A 17,722-nucleotide genomic window follows, 5' to 3' on the forward strand; every position below is an offset into this window, starting at 1 on the left:
ACAAATCGACCAAATATAATTATGCAACTCCTTCACAGATTAGTCTAGTTTATAACAAATCTAAGTAACATCAGATTTCTTATTTTTATTTAATTGATTTAGTTTCCAGTAAAGAAAAAAAATCAGAAAGAGAGGAATTAGAGTGAAATGAAAACGTGGAAGAAACTGGTCAATCAAATTGTGAAACCAAAAACGGCGCCGTTCCCCAATTCTCCGAAACGCTGCCGTTTGAATAAGAAATTGTGAATCAAATTGTGAAACCGAAAACGACGCCGTTCGCCAACTCCGAAACGCTGCGTTTTAAGCACAGCAGCCCCTGCTGTGATTTCTCCACAGCAGGGGATCCGTTCCCGATTTAATATCATGAATCAAGCGTATTACTGAATTAATCATAAGATAGTAGTATATTCTTGCAAATTGAGCATGCCTTAATTGTATTATAACAAATCATCCCATCAGTTACATTTTCCACTTCATAAGTAAATGAGGTTTCCGGTTACTGAAGGCTAAATTGGTCTGATTATGTGAGATTGAATTGAGCTAAGAGTACCCAAAACTAATTGTTATGGGAGAAAAAAGACTTTAAAATCATTAGTAATTTGCAACGTTTCAAGATTATGAAGCGGATAGATCCACTCGATTCAACAATATTCATGAATCATAGGCTCAATCTTATCCAATCTACTAAACTAAGACACACAAAAAAAATTAAAAGATGATCATTCCGCTGTTTAAAAACAACTGAAATCATAATTCGCATTGCCAAATTGAACGCACCCGAACATTGCTACACAACAATATAATTACAGCATTAAACAGTGAATGCAAAATAACTATACGTGATGTTGAATCGATTTGATAAATGGAAAGCAGAAATCCTCACATTTTGAGGAGCTCAGTTTGCTTAACAAAGATGGAATGGAAGCCTTGAGGAACCCTACGAGGAAGCTTAACAGCTGCAACAATGTCGAGCGTCGCCGATTTCGCATCCATCACCACAAAATGCGATTCCTCCGTCTTCTCATTACTCACGTACGCCACCAGGTATCCATCGTCCTCCTCCTCCGCCCCCTCCCTCGCCACGAAAATCGGCTCGCTTCCGTAGCAGCCTGGTCCGTACATCCGCCTCGCCACCACGCAATCGCCGCCCTCCGCCGTCGATCGCGACAAATCTATCTTCACGACTCCCAGCATCTTCGGAATGCTCTCCACAACCGCCGCATACACGTATCTATTCTTCTTCCCGGCGTATTTCGGATTGATAACTCCGAAATCGAGGTGTAGATCTGAAAGCGGGTATCGCTTTACATCCTTTGTTGCGAGATCAATCACGATCTTCTCCATTGATAGATCTACAAGCTCGATCTGCTCCACTACGTGCTCAATTGAAAGCATGTTAGAGGCGATTATCACGATCTCGCCGCCGCCGTCTTCCTCCTCCCATGAATTGGCCGTGTGGAGCAGATTCAGCCCCGGCGCATCGATCCAATGCATCTCACTCTCATCTGCGGCGTATCTCGGAATCACACCGAGCTTCGGAATTTTCTCGAGATCTACTCTCATCGTCGATTTGCCTCTCAAAATCTCAATTGGCTTGATCGCGATCTGAGTATCAGGAAACACGGCAAATCGTTTCGTCACAGCGAAATCGTGAACGAACGAGCAATTTTTCATGGAGTAAATCGGGACGGATTTATGCTTTTTTCCGTCGGAATCGATTCGGAAAAGCTTCAGAAACGGAGGAATCGGGAAATAACGGAAGGAGAACGTCTCGCCGGTTTCTGGATCGAATTTCGGGTGCGCCGTCATGATCTGGAAACTCTCCGGGCTGTCGAAGTCGCGGCGACCAACGGTGGCGACGTCTCCGTTCTCCGTCACCGTGATCTGGTACGGAATGTCGGTTTCGACGAGTGCGAAGAGTTCGCCGGCGATCAACGCTAAGCTCGTGTTGGCGGTGCCGACGCCGTTGGCGAAGGGGTTGAACTGGCCGGTAAGAATCCGAGCGGCGGTCAGCAGCAATGAGGCGGTGATTTTGCTGGTGAAGGCTCCGAACATGTTGGGGTAAATGGGGTAGCCAAGATCGCGCTCGGCGATGTACTTGTTGGTCTTGACGAAGCGGCTGCAGAAGGTCGTTTCGCCACTGGAGATTTTGACGGTGTGGATCATGCCATCGCCGTCAACGAGATGGTATGGGCCGTGGGGGGTGAACTGCGGGTTTGGGCCGTTTTGGAGGTAGGCGCCGTCGAGGCACGGCGGGAGGGAGCCCTCTACCACCTACAGGGCGGAAGCAGAAATTTGTTTTGTTAGGGACTAAAATTCAATTCGAAAATTTTTAAAAATTACCATATGTTTTATTACGATGATAGGGGCTTTTGCATAACGGATAACACAGAATAATGAAAATTTGATGATATTATATAAATAAAGAAAAGAAATTCCTCCACTACCTGGCATGGGGTTGGGGGGAGCTCCTCGGTCGGGGAGAAGCTGCCGGAGAGGACGTGTTCGGGGTCTAGGTAGGGAGGGAGGTGGGAGTTATTGAAGGTGGAGATGAGATTGTCTAATGGCTTGAAGATTATTTCATGGAGTGGTTTTTTTACTCTTTGTGGGGATTGGACTTCCTCACCGCCGACGTCGGAAGCAGCGGCTCTAGGTGGTTTGGCTGCGGTTAGGTTTGGTTTAGTAGTTTTTGTGGCTCGGAATGAGGAGTGGAGGGTTGAAGGAGGGAAGCTTGCATTGAGAGAAAGAGCAAAACTTTCCATTTTGAAGTGTTGGTGTGGTGTTGATGAAATTAGCAAATCATATTTGAAGGTGATTTGCAGTTCAACTGATTAAATTATTTAACTTCATCATGTTCATTGTTCAATAATCAATATTAAAAAATTGAAATAAATAAAAGAACCATGTGTTTAGTTTGTCTTATTTGTTATATCAAGTAATAATTTAAAAACGAGATCCTCATCAATGTGGCATATTAAGCCGGTCCCAAAATGATTTATTTTGTTATTTTATTGGGTTTAAGTTTAGTTAAACAGCCTGAATCAAGTTTTAATTATTAAATATAGTCAACTTTGGCCTTATTCCTGTGAGGATTTATAATTACTAGTTATATTAATACATTTAGACAGACTGGTATGATGGATCTGTAATCTGTTCAAAGTCAGGGTACATTTATTTATGAAAATGCAAGTTTAACGTGCAATTATATTATATATACCTAAGACTTGATCAATTATTTGTCTAATTGTTAACATGTCAATACGAACTTATATATTGTGTTTAATAAGGTTGACCATCACGAGTGCGTATTTTATGGTGTATGATTGTGGAGTGAAGAAAACGTGATTTCTTGAAAATAACTAAGAACATTATATATATATATAAATAAATATTGTTGAATCAATTAAAAATAAATAAAAGTTTAAGTACCCATTTAAGCTCGTGGTCCAGAATGTAAAATTTATCTGGAGAGAGCATTTGGATTTTGAAGTTTGAACCCACAAATTGTTGGGAAAAAATGAAAAAAAATGCAAAAGAACGGGTGCAAAAGGGGATTGGAGCCTGCATAAAAATAAGTAAAACACCACAAACATATAGCTGAGTTATTGAAGCCGTGCAAATAGACGAATAATGATAAAGATCGCTTATTTGTACTCCAACTGTTTATGTTTTAGTTATAGTCAGATTTTCTTATTAATCTGTCTTAGATAAGGAGTTTTCCCCCATTAGATTAGAAGCGTTTCTTTATTCTTCACTAGGGCCTCGTTGGAGGATTTCTTTTTAGTTCTATTCTAATCAATTCATTTACTTTACAATGCTCACAAGAAAATGGCCACCTTCAGAAATTGGAAAAAAAATGTTGGGGATATAGATGGCTTATTGGTTGATAGTAGAGCAGTTCTCTTAATACTTTGTCATTATTTGTCGCTAGTTTTCTAAATACACTCGTCGCACTTACTTTTTATTATAAAATTCATAAGACACACATTTTACTATTTCTTAAGGTGTTCTCTTTCTATATTTGGAAATAAATCCTTTTCTCATCTCTCCTCATTATAATAATAAACTATATTTTTCTCTCTACTTACTCCACCTAAAAGCTCTTCCAAAAATCTCGTGTTACTCAATAATGTCAACGTCTTGAATGGGAGGGGAATAGAAATTAACAAATTAACTTTTGCTAGTGATCCTTACAAAAATAAATTCACTCTTTCTATTGTGAAAAGTTGGCCACGTTATTAGAAACCATATTCTTAAATCATAGTAGCATATGAAAATTGTGGTTTCCATGTAAGTGACATCCATCAATAGAAAAACCTATGGTGGTATCATAAGTTTAAGCTAATCCACAATCTTGGGTATCGAAGTTGGTGATGATAAAATGTTACCTAGCTGGTAGGAGATCATATTGATGGGTGGATCCCCGTCACCGAGAGGTGCATGAGGAGAACCTACCATGGATACCGGTGTTTCTCTGTAGGATGCCCACGTTACCAAATAAAGCCCCGCTATTATCAGAAATCCTCCCAAAATGCTGTTTACAAATACAGAGCAACAGCTTAGCCACACAATGACTGTGTCAATATATTAGAAAAATGTCGTGCAAAGAAAATAAGTATGAAAATGCATTGGATTGGGGTATAACCTTCCTAAGTAAATCGTGCTTCCAAGGAACATTCTTGACAGAAAAGCAGAAGCAGCAGGTTGAAGTGGAATGTACAGAGCAACCGTGGCAGGGCCAAGGGTTTTATTCGACCAAGTCAAAAGTCCATAGTTCAATGCAGATGCTACGATTCCCTACAGAAACAAGTTTGTTCGTAAGGAACCAAAGAAATATGAAATGAAATATGCTACTTAGATACAAAAGATGTAATGTGATTCAAAGATCTTGGATTTTTCATCTATCCAAGTATTTAACAATAGTTTTTTGCTGAAATTACCACTTTGCAACAGTTATGAACCATGGGAGCCTTATGCAGCAACTAAACGGTTTCAGAAACTACATTTTAAGTTCTACTGATGTATCCATGCTGTTGTAGCACAACCGTTACTAACAAACATAATTTATGTTTATTGTTTAATATAGTAGAATCAATTACTCAGGAACTTTTTAGATCACCAAGTGCAATTTTCTTAACTAGACAGGGAAAAATGAAAAGGCAAACTGCGAAAATACTTACAGCATACAATACAGCAAAAGCCTCGGACCGTGTGAGTCTCCAGTCTGTTGATTCAGTTGTCACAAAAAAGGTAGTCGTGACCATAAACAGAACACCAAAAAAGTAGGAATATGCTGTCACTGATATACTTGCAGGATATTTAGCTAAAAGGGGAGCCTGCATTAAAATACAAGTAAACGCCATAAACATCTTGTTTGAGTTATTGAAGCCGTTCAAATCGACCAACAATGACAGGGATCGTTGTTGTGTTAACTATTAATTGTTAGTTATTTGATTCTATTAGGAGTTAGAGTTCAATTATTAGTTATTGTTACAGTTAGACATCAGATTTATTAGAGTCAGAGTTTATTAGTACTCTGGTTTCAGATCAGGAGATAGGCATGTTTACCTGGGCTTTAGAGATTAGTGTTTTATAATTTACAGTTCCTCCATAAGATCAGAAGCGTGTCTTTTTGTCTTGATGAGTTCTGGAAGGATTCTTCTGTAGGCCTCGTTAGAGGTTTTTTTTAGTTCTATTCTATTCAACTACTTTTGTTACTTTCAGTTCTCGACGCCTTTACAACAATACAAGCAAGTAGGACACTGAGCTTAGTCATTTTTAATTCAATTAGATCACAGGAAATGAGGGAGGTATTATTTTCAGTACTTAAGTGTTCGGAGGGGAGATGTTTGATAAAATAGTAGATAGCATTTGACTTATGGGTGAAGAAACACCAACTAATCGAAGTAGATTCAGATATAAATGATCTAATATCAAGAATGGTGTGTATTACCTGAATCCCCAGATAAGTAGCCATGCACATGCAGTTCCCAATCAAGCATAAAACTCCAAGGTGCCAATGATCCAATCCCATATTAATCAAAACAGACATTATCCAGCTACCTGGTTCTGGCTGGCCCTTGGCACTTATTTCACCATGTGTAGCAAAATCTAAATCCTTATATCCAAACACACCTGGACCACGGAACATAGCCATAAAAACTGCACCGAAAACACAAACAAGAGTACCTCCCAACTTTGCTTGACCTTCAGTCTTCTGTAAATTCAGAGTTTCTGTACTGCAAATATAGCTGCATGTAAGCATGACAAACTACAAAATTCTTTTTTTAGTAAAAAGATTGGTGTGTATCTGGCCTCAAATGAGCAAAAGGACTAATCATACAAGCAAGCAATGCAAGTCAGGAGTTTTATGTTTTTCTTGATCCTTCGTTGATTTATTTATTTCCTTATGTGTTGTGCCGAAGAGTAATGTTAATAGCTTGAAGAGCTTAGAGACTGACCCCAGCATTAGAGCCAATATGAATGTAAAGACTGGAATAGCAGGCTGTATGGCTGCAGCAAAAGTTGGATTCGTGTAGCCAAGACCAATTAGAAACAGAAGTTGGTTCCCGAAAATACTAATCCAATGGAAAAATGACAAACAGGAAAAATAAGCACACGATTAGTATTTAAGTAAACAATTCGTTACTCAAGCTCAAAACGAAATGGAAATATTCTACTCACCCAGTCAAGCCAAGAAAGAAGAAGGTCGCTATAAGGCGTCTATTTAGAGGCAAGCTTAACCTTCTGCAAAAACAAGAAACATAGCATTGGGAATTGCTAGTGCGTTCATACACTGGAAACGAACAAAAAAAAGGGAAACAAATTAACTGACTCAAAATGTGATGAAGCATATTACATCCTTCCTAGAGTAGAAATAAGCATTGATCATTAGCATCCACTTCCACATTTTGCAGAAAGATACTCAGACACTTAAATCTCCTAATAACATTTCACTAAAAAGGCTGTGAAACAAAACTATGTACAAATCAAATTTTTACAAATTAGACGGAAAGTGCCTATAATTTGCCTCACATCGATGAAGACAAACAACCATTGAATTCAACTAATGAGCAATAAATCACTCGCTCATACCATACCACTCCCATCCAATTTCCCCTCTCCCAAACAATTCACACAATGAGAAAGAGCTTGAACAAGAACTACCAGCAATCGAGCAGTAACCGCTCAATGATCCAATCAAATCTCCTAATAACATTTCACTAAAAACTCTGTGAGGACAAAACTATGTACTACAAATTATAATCCTAGTAATTATAATTTCCCAGTCGAACAATCATTGAATTCAGCCAATGAGCTATCACTCGCTCATACTGCTCCCCTCCAATTCCCCCATCATCAAAACAATTTACACAACGAGAAAGAGCTTGACCGAGAACTACCAGCGATCGAGCAATAACCGCATCACACACAACAACATAATCCGCGACGAAGTCAATGATCCAATCAATTAAAAAAACACGATCAGAAAGGGTGAGTGACTGACTTCTCGCGGGCGTAAGCGATGGGGGCGAGAATGGAGAGCGCGAGGAGGTCACGGTAGACACAGAAAACGAGCTCATTGACGCCGACGTTGAGAGCGACCTTGGTGATGACGTGGTAGCCGCCGTTGAAGACCTGGACCATGGCCATGGCCATGTGCGCCCTCTGGATGTCGCCGCCGTTAGCCATCAGCGCCGCTATCGCATTCATCGTAGCAGAAATTTCATTTCAAAACCACCCCCTCCTCCTCCTCAGTCAGTCCTCAAGGGAAGAAGAGATTTGGATTGCGTGAATCGAATGCGAAGATTCTGCTTGATTTTGGGGTGGATTCAAAGTGAGAGTGGAGAAATATTCAAACGATAGCCCAGTTTTCCAGTTTGTAATTGTCAAATTCTGATTCATAACCTAAAAGATAATTAATTACATTTAATATTTTTGTCCAATTTATTTATATTGGAAGAAAATTGTACTCCCTCCGTCCTAAAGAAGATGACCCCTTTCTTGGGCGGCACGGGATTTTATGCAAATTTATTTTATGTGTTGAGAGGAGAGAGTAAAGTAAGAGAGAGAGAATAAAGTAGAGATAAATGTGTTTCTATTTTAAGTAATGAGTCATCTTAGTTGGGACAAATAAAAAAGGAAAGTGAGTCATCTTCAATGGGACAGAGGGAGTACTACATAGTATACGGTATAAAAGCCAATACTATGGCTTTTTTTATTTTTCTAATTTGTGTATTAATCACAAAAATCATTAGTTTTAGTAGTATAATACTAAAATATATACTCTCAAATTATACTACATAATTTCTCATCAAATCTAAATCAAGGGGACAACTAAAAAATATCAAAATTATAATATAATAAGTGACTATTTAAAGTAGTGGGATTAACCAAATTTTATGATTTTTATAGCAATTTGCCCTAAACTAAAACTTAAAAGTGTACATTAAATTTTATTGATTTCTTAATAGCGTACAACTTATTTAAAAAACGTACAAACCGGGTAACTTTGAATCGGATACCCGGTCCAGTAATTATTCAATAAATTAGGGCTTCCGGCCCATATTAAATGTCCAAATTATAGCCAATATCGAAAGTTATTGATGGCTCAGATATCATACTAACTTCGTCGTTTAAAAAGAAAAATCTTGAAAGATGCAGATGTTTTAATACACAATTAGTAAAATAAAATAAAAAATGAGAAAATATCATGAAAATAATATTAGTAGATTTGGGCCCACAATATTGATGCTATTTAGTTGTTTAAAAGTTTTCTTATTTAGAACTATTTAATCTAAGGAACGATCAAAAATGATAAAACTAGTAGTATATTTTTATGGGACGGAGCAATTCTACGAACTTGCATCACAATTCCTTATCGTTAAATCTCATGGTGCAATCCATGACACTCAATTCCACATTCAACTATGTCTTCGTCCTCATATCATATGAGCGGCAAAAATGTGGGTACATTGTAATAGTACGATTTAGGTTTTTTTCTATGATTAGGCAAAAAATACAATAAAGTTTCACATTTTTTTTTATAAAAAAAACGTACTCCCGTATAATTTAGCTCCTATGTGGCATAACTGGTTGATAACAGCTTATATGATAGAGATGGAACATGCAATTAGCAATTCGAAAAATTCAAGGTAGGAGAAAATTTAACTTTGATCTTTAATAAATATTCAAAATCTTTTGAAATTACCTTTTTATGAAACTTTACTTATAATCCTAACTAGTAGCTACCAATGCAAATGGATTTCAATTGTTATATTCATTTACAACATCGAATTACACTTTGTAATGCATGTACCGATAAATTTATTCCACATTCCCATGCAGGAATTCATGTTGATATTACTATCTATTTATAGGGAAAATATGTTAATCAAACCGTCTCAATTATCGGTTGTGGCATCTCGTAATAGGCCTATAAAACAACTTCACAACTCGTATTAATATTGTAAAAAAAGAAAATGAGAAACATCATGATTCATATCATTTTTCTCTCTCTCTCTTACTCATTGTTGTCATACCTCAAGAAGTTGCGAGTGCATGTGACATCTCACATCGACAAAGAATTATTTTCCAAGCCTCACTCCCTACCAATACCAAACAATTAGAAGTGCATTGTAAATTTGGTAGTGAAGATCTCAAGAGTCATTTCCTTAATCCCAATCAAGAATATGTGTATGATATTTGCAAAGGCTCTATGGAGAATGTTGGATATTTTAGTGTAATTGGATTAACTTGATTAATCGATTATTGTTATAATGATACATCATTTAAGTATGGAGGTGCGGAGTGCACGCTTATTTGAATTCATTATGATGTTAGGGGCGAAGCCCCTAAACAAATGAACGGGGTCCGGCGCCCCCGGATAGCGGGGTCCAAGGGGCAGAGCCCCTGGCTGGGGTCGAGCTGAATTTTTTATTTCCAACGAAGTTGCTGTTTCAGAAATTCATCCGAAAATGTAATTTCTGAAAATCGAAGGACTAATTTGCAATTTCGAAACCTTTTTGAAAATCAGCTATTTTCAGTTAAATCCCAACGGATGCACTGTTTCGTCAACAGCTGCATCGGTTCATCTTCTTCAAAATCCGATCAAGTCTTCTGGTTCATTATCTCGAATACACATAAGAAGGTTTTGTATTCTCTGAATTTTATCCGATCAAATAACTTTGGTAGAACCACCGAAATTGATTTGATCTGAAAGTGTTTTGCACGACTTTCAGATATCCGTTTTTCTGTTCTCTATATTGAATCTCCCTAACAGAGAAGACACTAAGAGTGTCCACTATACTAGAGCCGCGGCCGGGCCACGGGAGAGCCGCGGGCCGCGGCTCACTATAGTGCGGGGGGGGGGGGGTGGACGTGGGCGCGCCACGATCGTGGCCTGGCCGCGGCGCTTGGGCGCGAGCCGCGGCTCCCCCCTTTTTCAGAATTTTTTTTTTTTTTTTTTTAAAAAAAATTTCGAAATTTTTTCTATTTATACCTAAAATTCATATCTTATTTTTACTCTACTCTCACACACAATTTACCCTATTCCCTTCAATTTGAATTTTTGTGAAATGCAAGGCGGAGACAATCCCGGTTATGGAGATACGGGACAGGGGGGCTTTCCACCCCACCAACGCTGGGGATCGAGTCCCACCCCTCCTCCATCCCAGATGTGGAGTCCGCCATCGCCGGCGCCGTGGCTACAAACACCCCAAAACCGGGGGCAGTCCTCGGCCTATCAGCAGAGATATGCGGGTCGTACCCAACCAGGGACGGGCGACTATCGACCCAACATGGACGCAATTAACTTCCCGTCTCAATTTCAAGCCTCCCCATTTCAGAGCAGTCATTCTCCGCTTGATGAATCTGATAGATTCACATGGGAACAATTGATGGGGTCGCCTGATACCCCGACGCCGACGCCCGGTCGTGTAGAGACGGGGAGAGGAGGCGGTGGAAGAAGCGGCGGTGGCGGCGGCGGGAATGGTGGGCGAAGGGGCGGCGGAGGTGGCGGCGACGGCGACGGCGGGCAGGGCGGCGGCCGCGGTGGTCGCGGCGATGGCGGCGGCGGGCAGGAAGGCGGCGGCGGCGGTGGTCGCCGAGGGTTTTTGTACACCGACGCCGAGTCCGTTGCTATTGCTAGGGCATGGGACGCAGTGACGACAGATTCCATAGTTGGCACGGATCAGACCGACTTATGCTTCTGGCGGAAAGTCTTGGTGTACAATGAATTCAAACCGTCGGGGAGCGTCGACCGTACACCCGATCAGATTCGGAAGAAGTTCGGCAGGATCACTACAGCTCTTCGGAAGTTCATTGGTATATACGAGAACCAACTGCGCACTGCTGAGAGTGGCCGCAGCGAAGCCGACGTCAAATCCCTGTCGCTGCAGTTGTTCAATGTGCAAGTAGGCAAGAAGTTTACCTACTGGGCAGAATTCCTCGTTCTGCGGGACTCCCCCAAATTCAGAGCCATCTGCGAGAACGCGTCTGATTCTGGGCCTAGCCGTACAAGACGGGGCAGGGGCGGCAACTTCAGCAGTAGTAGCGGCGGTTCAAGGACCTTCGACCTCAACGACGAGGTCATGGAGGAGCGCCCCCCCCCCCCCCATCACTATCCCGGCGTCCACGGCCCCTGGGTCAACAGTCCGCCATCCGAGCCGCTAGATCCGCCTCCGCCGCTGCCTCCCAACACTCTGCTGCGGGCCCGTCTGCAGCCCCTCCCGGATCGGCCCGAGCGGCGTTGAACAACACCCTGGAGGTGCAGATGATGAAGCAACTCCAGGACACTCTGGCCTTGTATGAGAAGTCGACCGACCCGACTACCAAGACGATGTACTACGACCTTATAGTGAGGCTGAGGACGTTATTGGGGTGGGAGGACACCGCGGCGGCGGCGGCGGCGGCGGCGGGACCTCAGAGCGGTGGCGGTAGTAGCGGCGGTGATGGCGTTGGCGGTGACGATGCAACGGGTGAAGATGAAGTGGCGGATTCGGATGATGAGACCGAGTAGTCGGCGATGGCGGTGTTTTTTTATGTTTTTGTTTGCGTGTTCCTAAACAATTTTCGTTGTATAATTTTACCCCGTTCTATAATACAACGAAGATTTGGTTTTCGATTTAGTTTTCATTAAATTATGCATTTTATTTAATTATTGTAGTCTAACAATTTTAATTATAGTAGAATTAAAATATAGACAAAATGGAAAAGAAAAAAAAATTTGGTGGTTTGGCCATGTCCACTATAGTGGGAAACATGGGCATTGGTGGCCCGGCCACGATTTTGTGGCCTCGCCACACTTTGTGGCCTCGCCACACTTTGTGGCTTGGCCGGCCAGGCCAGCCATGTATAGTGGACACCCTAAGGTGCTTTTTAAGATGGGGAAATAAGCAAAAAAATTTCGATGCATTTATAGATTCACCAAACAAAAGCCCTGTTCTCGAATCTAGGTGGTCAACAAGAGTTAATGGGGTCCACCTAGGGGACTCGACAGGAAAAGAGAGTTTTCTTCTTTGGGATTAGATTGATCAATGTATAATAAAATAAATTACTAATACTCCTATACTTATGAAAATCATTAATGACGTAATTAAATTATTTAAGATTTAAATAGTTGTCCTACTTCCTTTTTTTCTTTTTCTAATGCATTTCGTCATTTAAGATTATACTATTTCATATACTATTTCCTTTTCTTTTTGGTAATTTAATACTCCGTTCTTTCCATAAAATATGTGCATTTTCTATTTTCATCCGTCCTATGAGCATTTTCATTTACGAAAAGTTGTCTCGACTTATAGTAACATAATAGTTGATGCAAATATTAATATAGTATATGCTTATGCTAAATAGTACTCCCTCCGTCCCATCGTAGTATAGACATTTCTTTTCGGTACGAAATTTAAGAAAAGTTGTTTTAAATGAGTTAAATAAAAGGAGAATAAAGTAGAAAAGGAAAATGTAGAGAGATGAAGAAAGAGTAAAGTGAGAGAGAATAAAGTATTTTTTGCCAAAAAATACAACACTCAACTATAATGGGACAATCCAAAAAGAAATTCGACTTAGCTACCGAGAGACGGAGGGAGTATACTAAAATACAAAACCAATCTCATCCTTCGATTTCGTCCATTTAATGGCTGAAATAACTATCACATGTAATTAATTAAAATATTGATACACCTATGGTTAAAACAAAAAAATATTGAAAAAAACGAAAAGGTTTGTATTGAAAGTCTATATTTCAGCTGTTTTTACTATACCTAAAATCACGCCACTTTATCAACCCACATTAAATAGTCAATCTTTAATTTATTTAAATTAATCCATAAAAGATTTACAATATCTTAATTTAATTTATCATCAAAATATTTACTGTAAATTTCGAACACATTTTGATTTGTTTTAATTTACACATATCTTTCCTTAAATTAATAATGTAATTCGTAATTTATTATTTATATACTATCTATACCTATTTTACGATATACTTTTTCTTAATTAAGTTGATTTTGTACTCTATTCGTGTATGATATATTTTATTATAGTTTTAATATAATTTCATCATATAGTTGACAAATATCCATTATTTAGTGCTTATTTATTTATCACGTGAATCCATTTCAGTGCACATAATTGTCCATTATTTGTACTGCAAATGTCCACTGTGACAATTGTTCCTTTCATCAATTGTTAAATGGTACTGTCCTATCTCACAAACACATTTTCTACTTTCACATGGTGGGGAAGAGAGAATAGAATTAAATGGCTGCGATTAAGTGTTGCGCATTTTCGCATCATATTCCGCGTGATGAAAAATAGAATATACATTCCACTGACTTTCCGTATCCACTTTGCTTTAATAATGAAACTGGGCCAAACAAAAATGATGTGTTTCATCCTCTAGTAATAAATTGTCCAAGATCTATATGGCTATATATGTGATCTATCTCAGTAAGATCATCTATGTCATTTTCTATTCCATCTTCTACTAAATACATATAAATATAAATATGGGAGTACGATCAATTGTTAACTCACCCTTTAATTGATTGTTAACTTACCCTTTAATTGCTAGATACAACTAATTTTAGAGCATAGAATTTTAGAAATCTAATAGTGTATAAATTGTCATGTGTAATTTTATTTTATTATTATTTAAATTTAAAAAAATAAAAGAATCATTAAATGTAGAGTTTGGATAAAAATATCAATATAGTGTATTAAACATATCTATGTGATGCTTATATGTTGACATATTTTATTAGCTATGTTTACATTAATTTGGCACTAAAAATACAAAAACTCAATATTTTTTTCTAAATTTTGACATCGGAACATATGCAAGTGAGATCTTATTAAAATCCTTATAAAATAATCTTTAATTTGATTTATGTTTGGTGAAAAAATAATTTAAATTGAGATAGTTATATGCATTTAAACTTTTGAGGTATTTTTAAAAAGTTAGTTATAACTACTTTATTGTTAATTGACACAAATACTCAAACATTTTTTGTTGGATACATTGATATTGTTACTCAAAAAATGACAGATATTGTAGTTAGCAATTTAAATATAAATTAACAATATAACACACCTCTATAAACATGAGTGATGGACCCCACCATCAAATCAATTTATTACTGCATTACCTCAAGCCATACATGTAAATAATTCGAACTCCCACAAAACATACACCAAATCCCTACTAATTAGTGAAGATGTAGAGATTTAACCCCAATTAATTAAACTTAATTAAGACTTCCACAAATCAATAAGCTTTCCCATCGCAGCAACAGACTCGCCTCCCTCCCCCATCGCCGCCCTCGCCTCCTTCCTCTTCTCCTCCACCACCTTCCTCACACTCACACCCTCCATCAACTCCCTCACTCCCCTCTCCACCTCCTCCGCCGCCACCAGCCCCCCCTCCCCTTCCTCCACCCTCACCGCCACCCCCAGCCCCTCCACCATCACCACCCTGTTGAAATGCTGCTCCGCGTAGAGCGGCCACGTGGCCATCGGCACACCCTCCCACACTGCCTCCAGAGCCGAGTTCCACCCACAGTGCGTCACGAACCCTCCCACCGCCGCATGGCTCAAAACCGCCACCTGCGGGGCCCACCCCTTCACCACCATCCCCCTCTCCCCCATCCTGTCTACGAACCCAGGCGGCAGGAGGGAGTCCAAGTCCGGCTCCGACGACGGTAGGAACATTTTGGATTTGTCCTCTGGCGGCGGAGACCGGACCACCCACAGGAATCTGTGGCCACTTCTCTCTAAACCCTCAGCTATCTCTTTTAGCTGAGATGTTGAGACTAAACCTAAGCTGCCGAAGCATAGGAAGACGACGCTTTTGCTAGGCTGTTTGTCGAGCCATTTTAGGCAGTTGTGTTCGCCGGCGGCGTCTCTGTCTTGGGCCGCTAAGAGCGGCCCCACGCAGAAAATTGGGGGGGCGCGGCCGGCTTTGTTGCATTTTCCTTCGCGAATTGCTGCGAGCGGCGTAGGTTCGAGACTCTCAAACGTGTTTATGAGTATCCCGACTGAATCGGGCATGTGGTCGGAGACGTTGAGGAAGTTTCGATAGTCGGTCGATGTTCGATCAAGAAGCGGTCTTACCTGATGGCAAATGAAAAGAAAATAGAATTATAACATCTCACATCAGTGTAAAAAGAAAATTTCGCTAACTGATATAATTGTATATCTAGAATGAAACTGAAAAATACATTGATCTAGCTCGTATATGTAGGTTTTAAATTTGGACCAGTTCGATTGATAGTTGGTTGGTTCAACCAATTTAGAAAAAAATCATTTTAAAAGTTTGAGGGAGAGTGTTGACAACTGAAAGGAAAAAAAAAGCATAACAATATCTTAGATGAATATGGCATGTTATCGGAGACGATAAGGAAGTTTCGGATGTCATTTGATAAAGAAGCGGTCTTACTTGTTGAAAAATGGTGGAAAATTTAAAAAATACTTTATATGTCCCACGAAAATAATGACTTTGGAGACAACACGTATTTAAATGTCATTCGGTAAAGAAGACTACTCCCCCCCGTCCCGGCTAAGACGACACATTGCTTAGCTGGCATGAGATTTTAGGAATATTAGTTAAAGTGTTTAATTGGAGAGAGCAAAGGTGGTTGTAAGTATTAAAGTAGAGAGATAAAGAAAGATGAATATTTTAATGAAAGTAAGAAAAAGTGGTTGAGTGTATTAATTGGAGAGAGAAAGTTATATGTCATCTTAATTGGGACAAACTAAAAAGGAAAACGTGTCATCTTAAGTGGAACGGAAGGAGTATTTTTTTTTTGTAATTACCAAGTGTATCCACCAGCTAATCCGATAACTATTTCCCGCGCTGATTTATAAACACCTCAATGGGTAGAATAGCTGGCCCAGGGATTTAAAGCTGCTTCGTACAAAAATATAACAATATTCCTTATCGGTACAAAGAGAAAACTCCACGTGGCTAATTTAAGTGATGGAGTAATATATCGAATTGAAATGACTATATAATATTGCCATAGCAAAATATATGGATTTTAAACTTTGGCATATTTGATCGATAGTGGTGATCCAAGTATATTAGAAAAAAATTTCTTAAAAAGTTTGAGAAAGAGTATTGGCAAATTAAACAAAATAATTATTACTATAGTAATATCTTAACTAAAAAACCACTACTATAAATGATCGATTTTAGGATGAAACTATCGTTACCATGTCGGTGGCCGGTACCGGAGGTACGCCGGGAATATCCAAAAGCGTGTTTTTCATGTCTTTGAAGCTCTGGGTGGTGGTTCTGTCAATCTCCGGCAGGTGCAAAAGAAGCGAAGTGAAGTGAGCTCCGGAGGTGAGGAAGTAGTAGGTAGGGATACCGAGCTTGGCGGCGATCGGCTGCGCTGTGGTGCAGAAGAAGTCGATGATGAAGGCCGAGACGGTGGCGGAGGCAGACAAAGTCTCGAGCGCGTGGAGCACGTGGGGGTTGTGGCGGTCGAGGGCTTCGAAGAGAATCGCCTCGGGCGAAGGGAACGCGCCGAGATCGAGGGACACGGCGGGCAAGTGGTGGAAGGTGATGGATGGCACGGTGGCGGAGATGTGGGCAATGTATTGGAGCGTGGAGCCGCTGCGGAAGGGCGGCGGCATGGTGAGGATGGTGATGGAGAAGGATGGGTGGTGGCGGAGGATGAATTTTCCGAGCTCCACCATGGAGATGAGATGTCCCATTCCCGGAGTTGGATAGAGCACGATACTTCTTTCCATTACTCAAAGTGCTAATGCAGTGGTATGTGTTGCTAATATCTGAGGCCAATGCTGTTTTATTTGTGTTGTGGATAAGTTATATAGACCTCAAATAAAATGTAGATTTTTGCTTTTTAGAAAACTTATTCGTTGACTAGCACAATTTATATTTTTTTTATATAAATAAAATTTAGGGTGAAGATACGTATTCCTATCCATGTGGTCTCATAAATCATAATCATAACATACTACAATATCATTACGTACATCACATTATAAATGAAAGGATGGGCCTTACAGCTAACTTTCTTAGCCCACAGTCAATATATTTAAGAAATAAAGGCCAAAATTAATCCTGAATATATGTTCATTTTATGATTTTTGGTCATAAACATTATTTTTTGAATTTTTGGATCTCAAACATTTTAACTCGGATCACAATCGGTCCAAAGTTAACTTTTCCGTCAAATTATAACAGTCAACG

At 39.6% G+C, this 17,722-nt stretch overlaps 3 protein-coding genes across 3 annotated transcripts; all 3 read right to left on the reverse strand.

Annotated features, from left to right (window-relative positions):
• Window positions 1-619: 619 nt before the first annotated feature.
• Window positions 620-4,051, reverse strand: LOC125220634 (putative carotenoid cleavage dioxygenase 4, chloroplastic). Its single transcript, XM_089068365.1, has 2 exons — window positions 2,448-4,051; window positions 620-2,274 (listed from the first exon to the last, which is right to left on the reverse strand). The coding sequence occupies exons 1-2, from the start codon at window positions 2,760-2,762 to the stop codon at window positions 880-882; spliced, it is 1,710 nt and encodes a 569-aa protein (XP_088924491.1). The 5' UTR covers window positions 2,763-4,051; the 3' UTR covers window positions 620-879.
• Window positions 4,052-4,235: 184 nt separating this feature from the next.
• LOC125223790 (WAT1-related protein At4g19185-like) lies at window positions 4,236-7,902 on the reverse strand. Its single transcript, XM_048127084.2, has 7 exons — window positions 7,508-7,902; window positions 6,685-6,747; window positions 6,462-6,578; window positions 5,954-6,239; window positions 5,181-5,336; window positions 4,646-4,797; window positions 4,236-4,534 (listed from the first exon to the last, which is right to left on the reverse strand). Exons 1-7 carry the CDS (start codon window positions 7,711-7,713, stop codon window positions 4,342-4,344), a joined length of 1,173 nt encoding a protein of 390 aa, XP_047983041.1. The 5' UTR covers window positions 7,714-7,902; the 3' UTR covers window positions 4,236-4,341.
• A 6,699-nt stretch (window positions 7,903-14,601) lies between these two features.
• Window positions 14,602-17,309, reverse strand: LOC125210149 (UDP-glycosyltransferase 88B1-like). Its single transcript, XM_089069387.1, has 2 exons — window positions 16,717-17,309; window positions 14,602-15,615 (listed from the first exon to the last, which is right to left on the reverse strand). The coding sequence occupies exons 1-2, from the start codon at window positions 17,257-17,259 to the stop codon at window positions 14,755-14,757; spliced, it is 1,404 nt and encodes a 467-aa protein (XP_088925513.1). The 5' UTR covers window positions 17,260-17,309; the 3' UTR covers window positions 14,602-14,754.
• Window positions 17,310-17,722: the final 413 nt, after the last annotated feature.

Source organism: Salvia hispanica, chromosome 3, assembly GCF_029641045.1.
Source record: "Salvia hispanica isolate PSC_SH4W2 chromosome 3, Shi_PSC_v1, whole genome shotgun sequence".
NCBI classification, from domain to species: Eukaryota; Viridiplantae; Streptophyta; class Magnoliopsida; order Lamiales; family Lamiaceae; genus Salvia; species Salvia hispanica.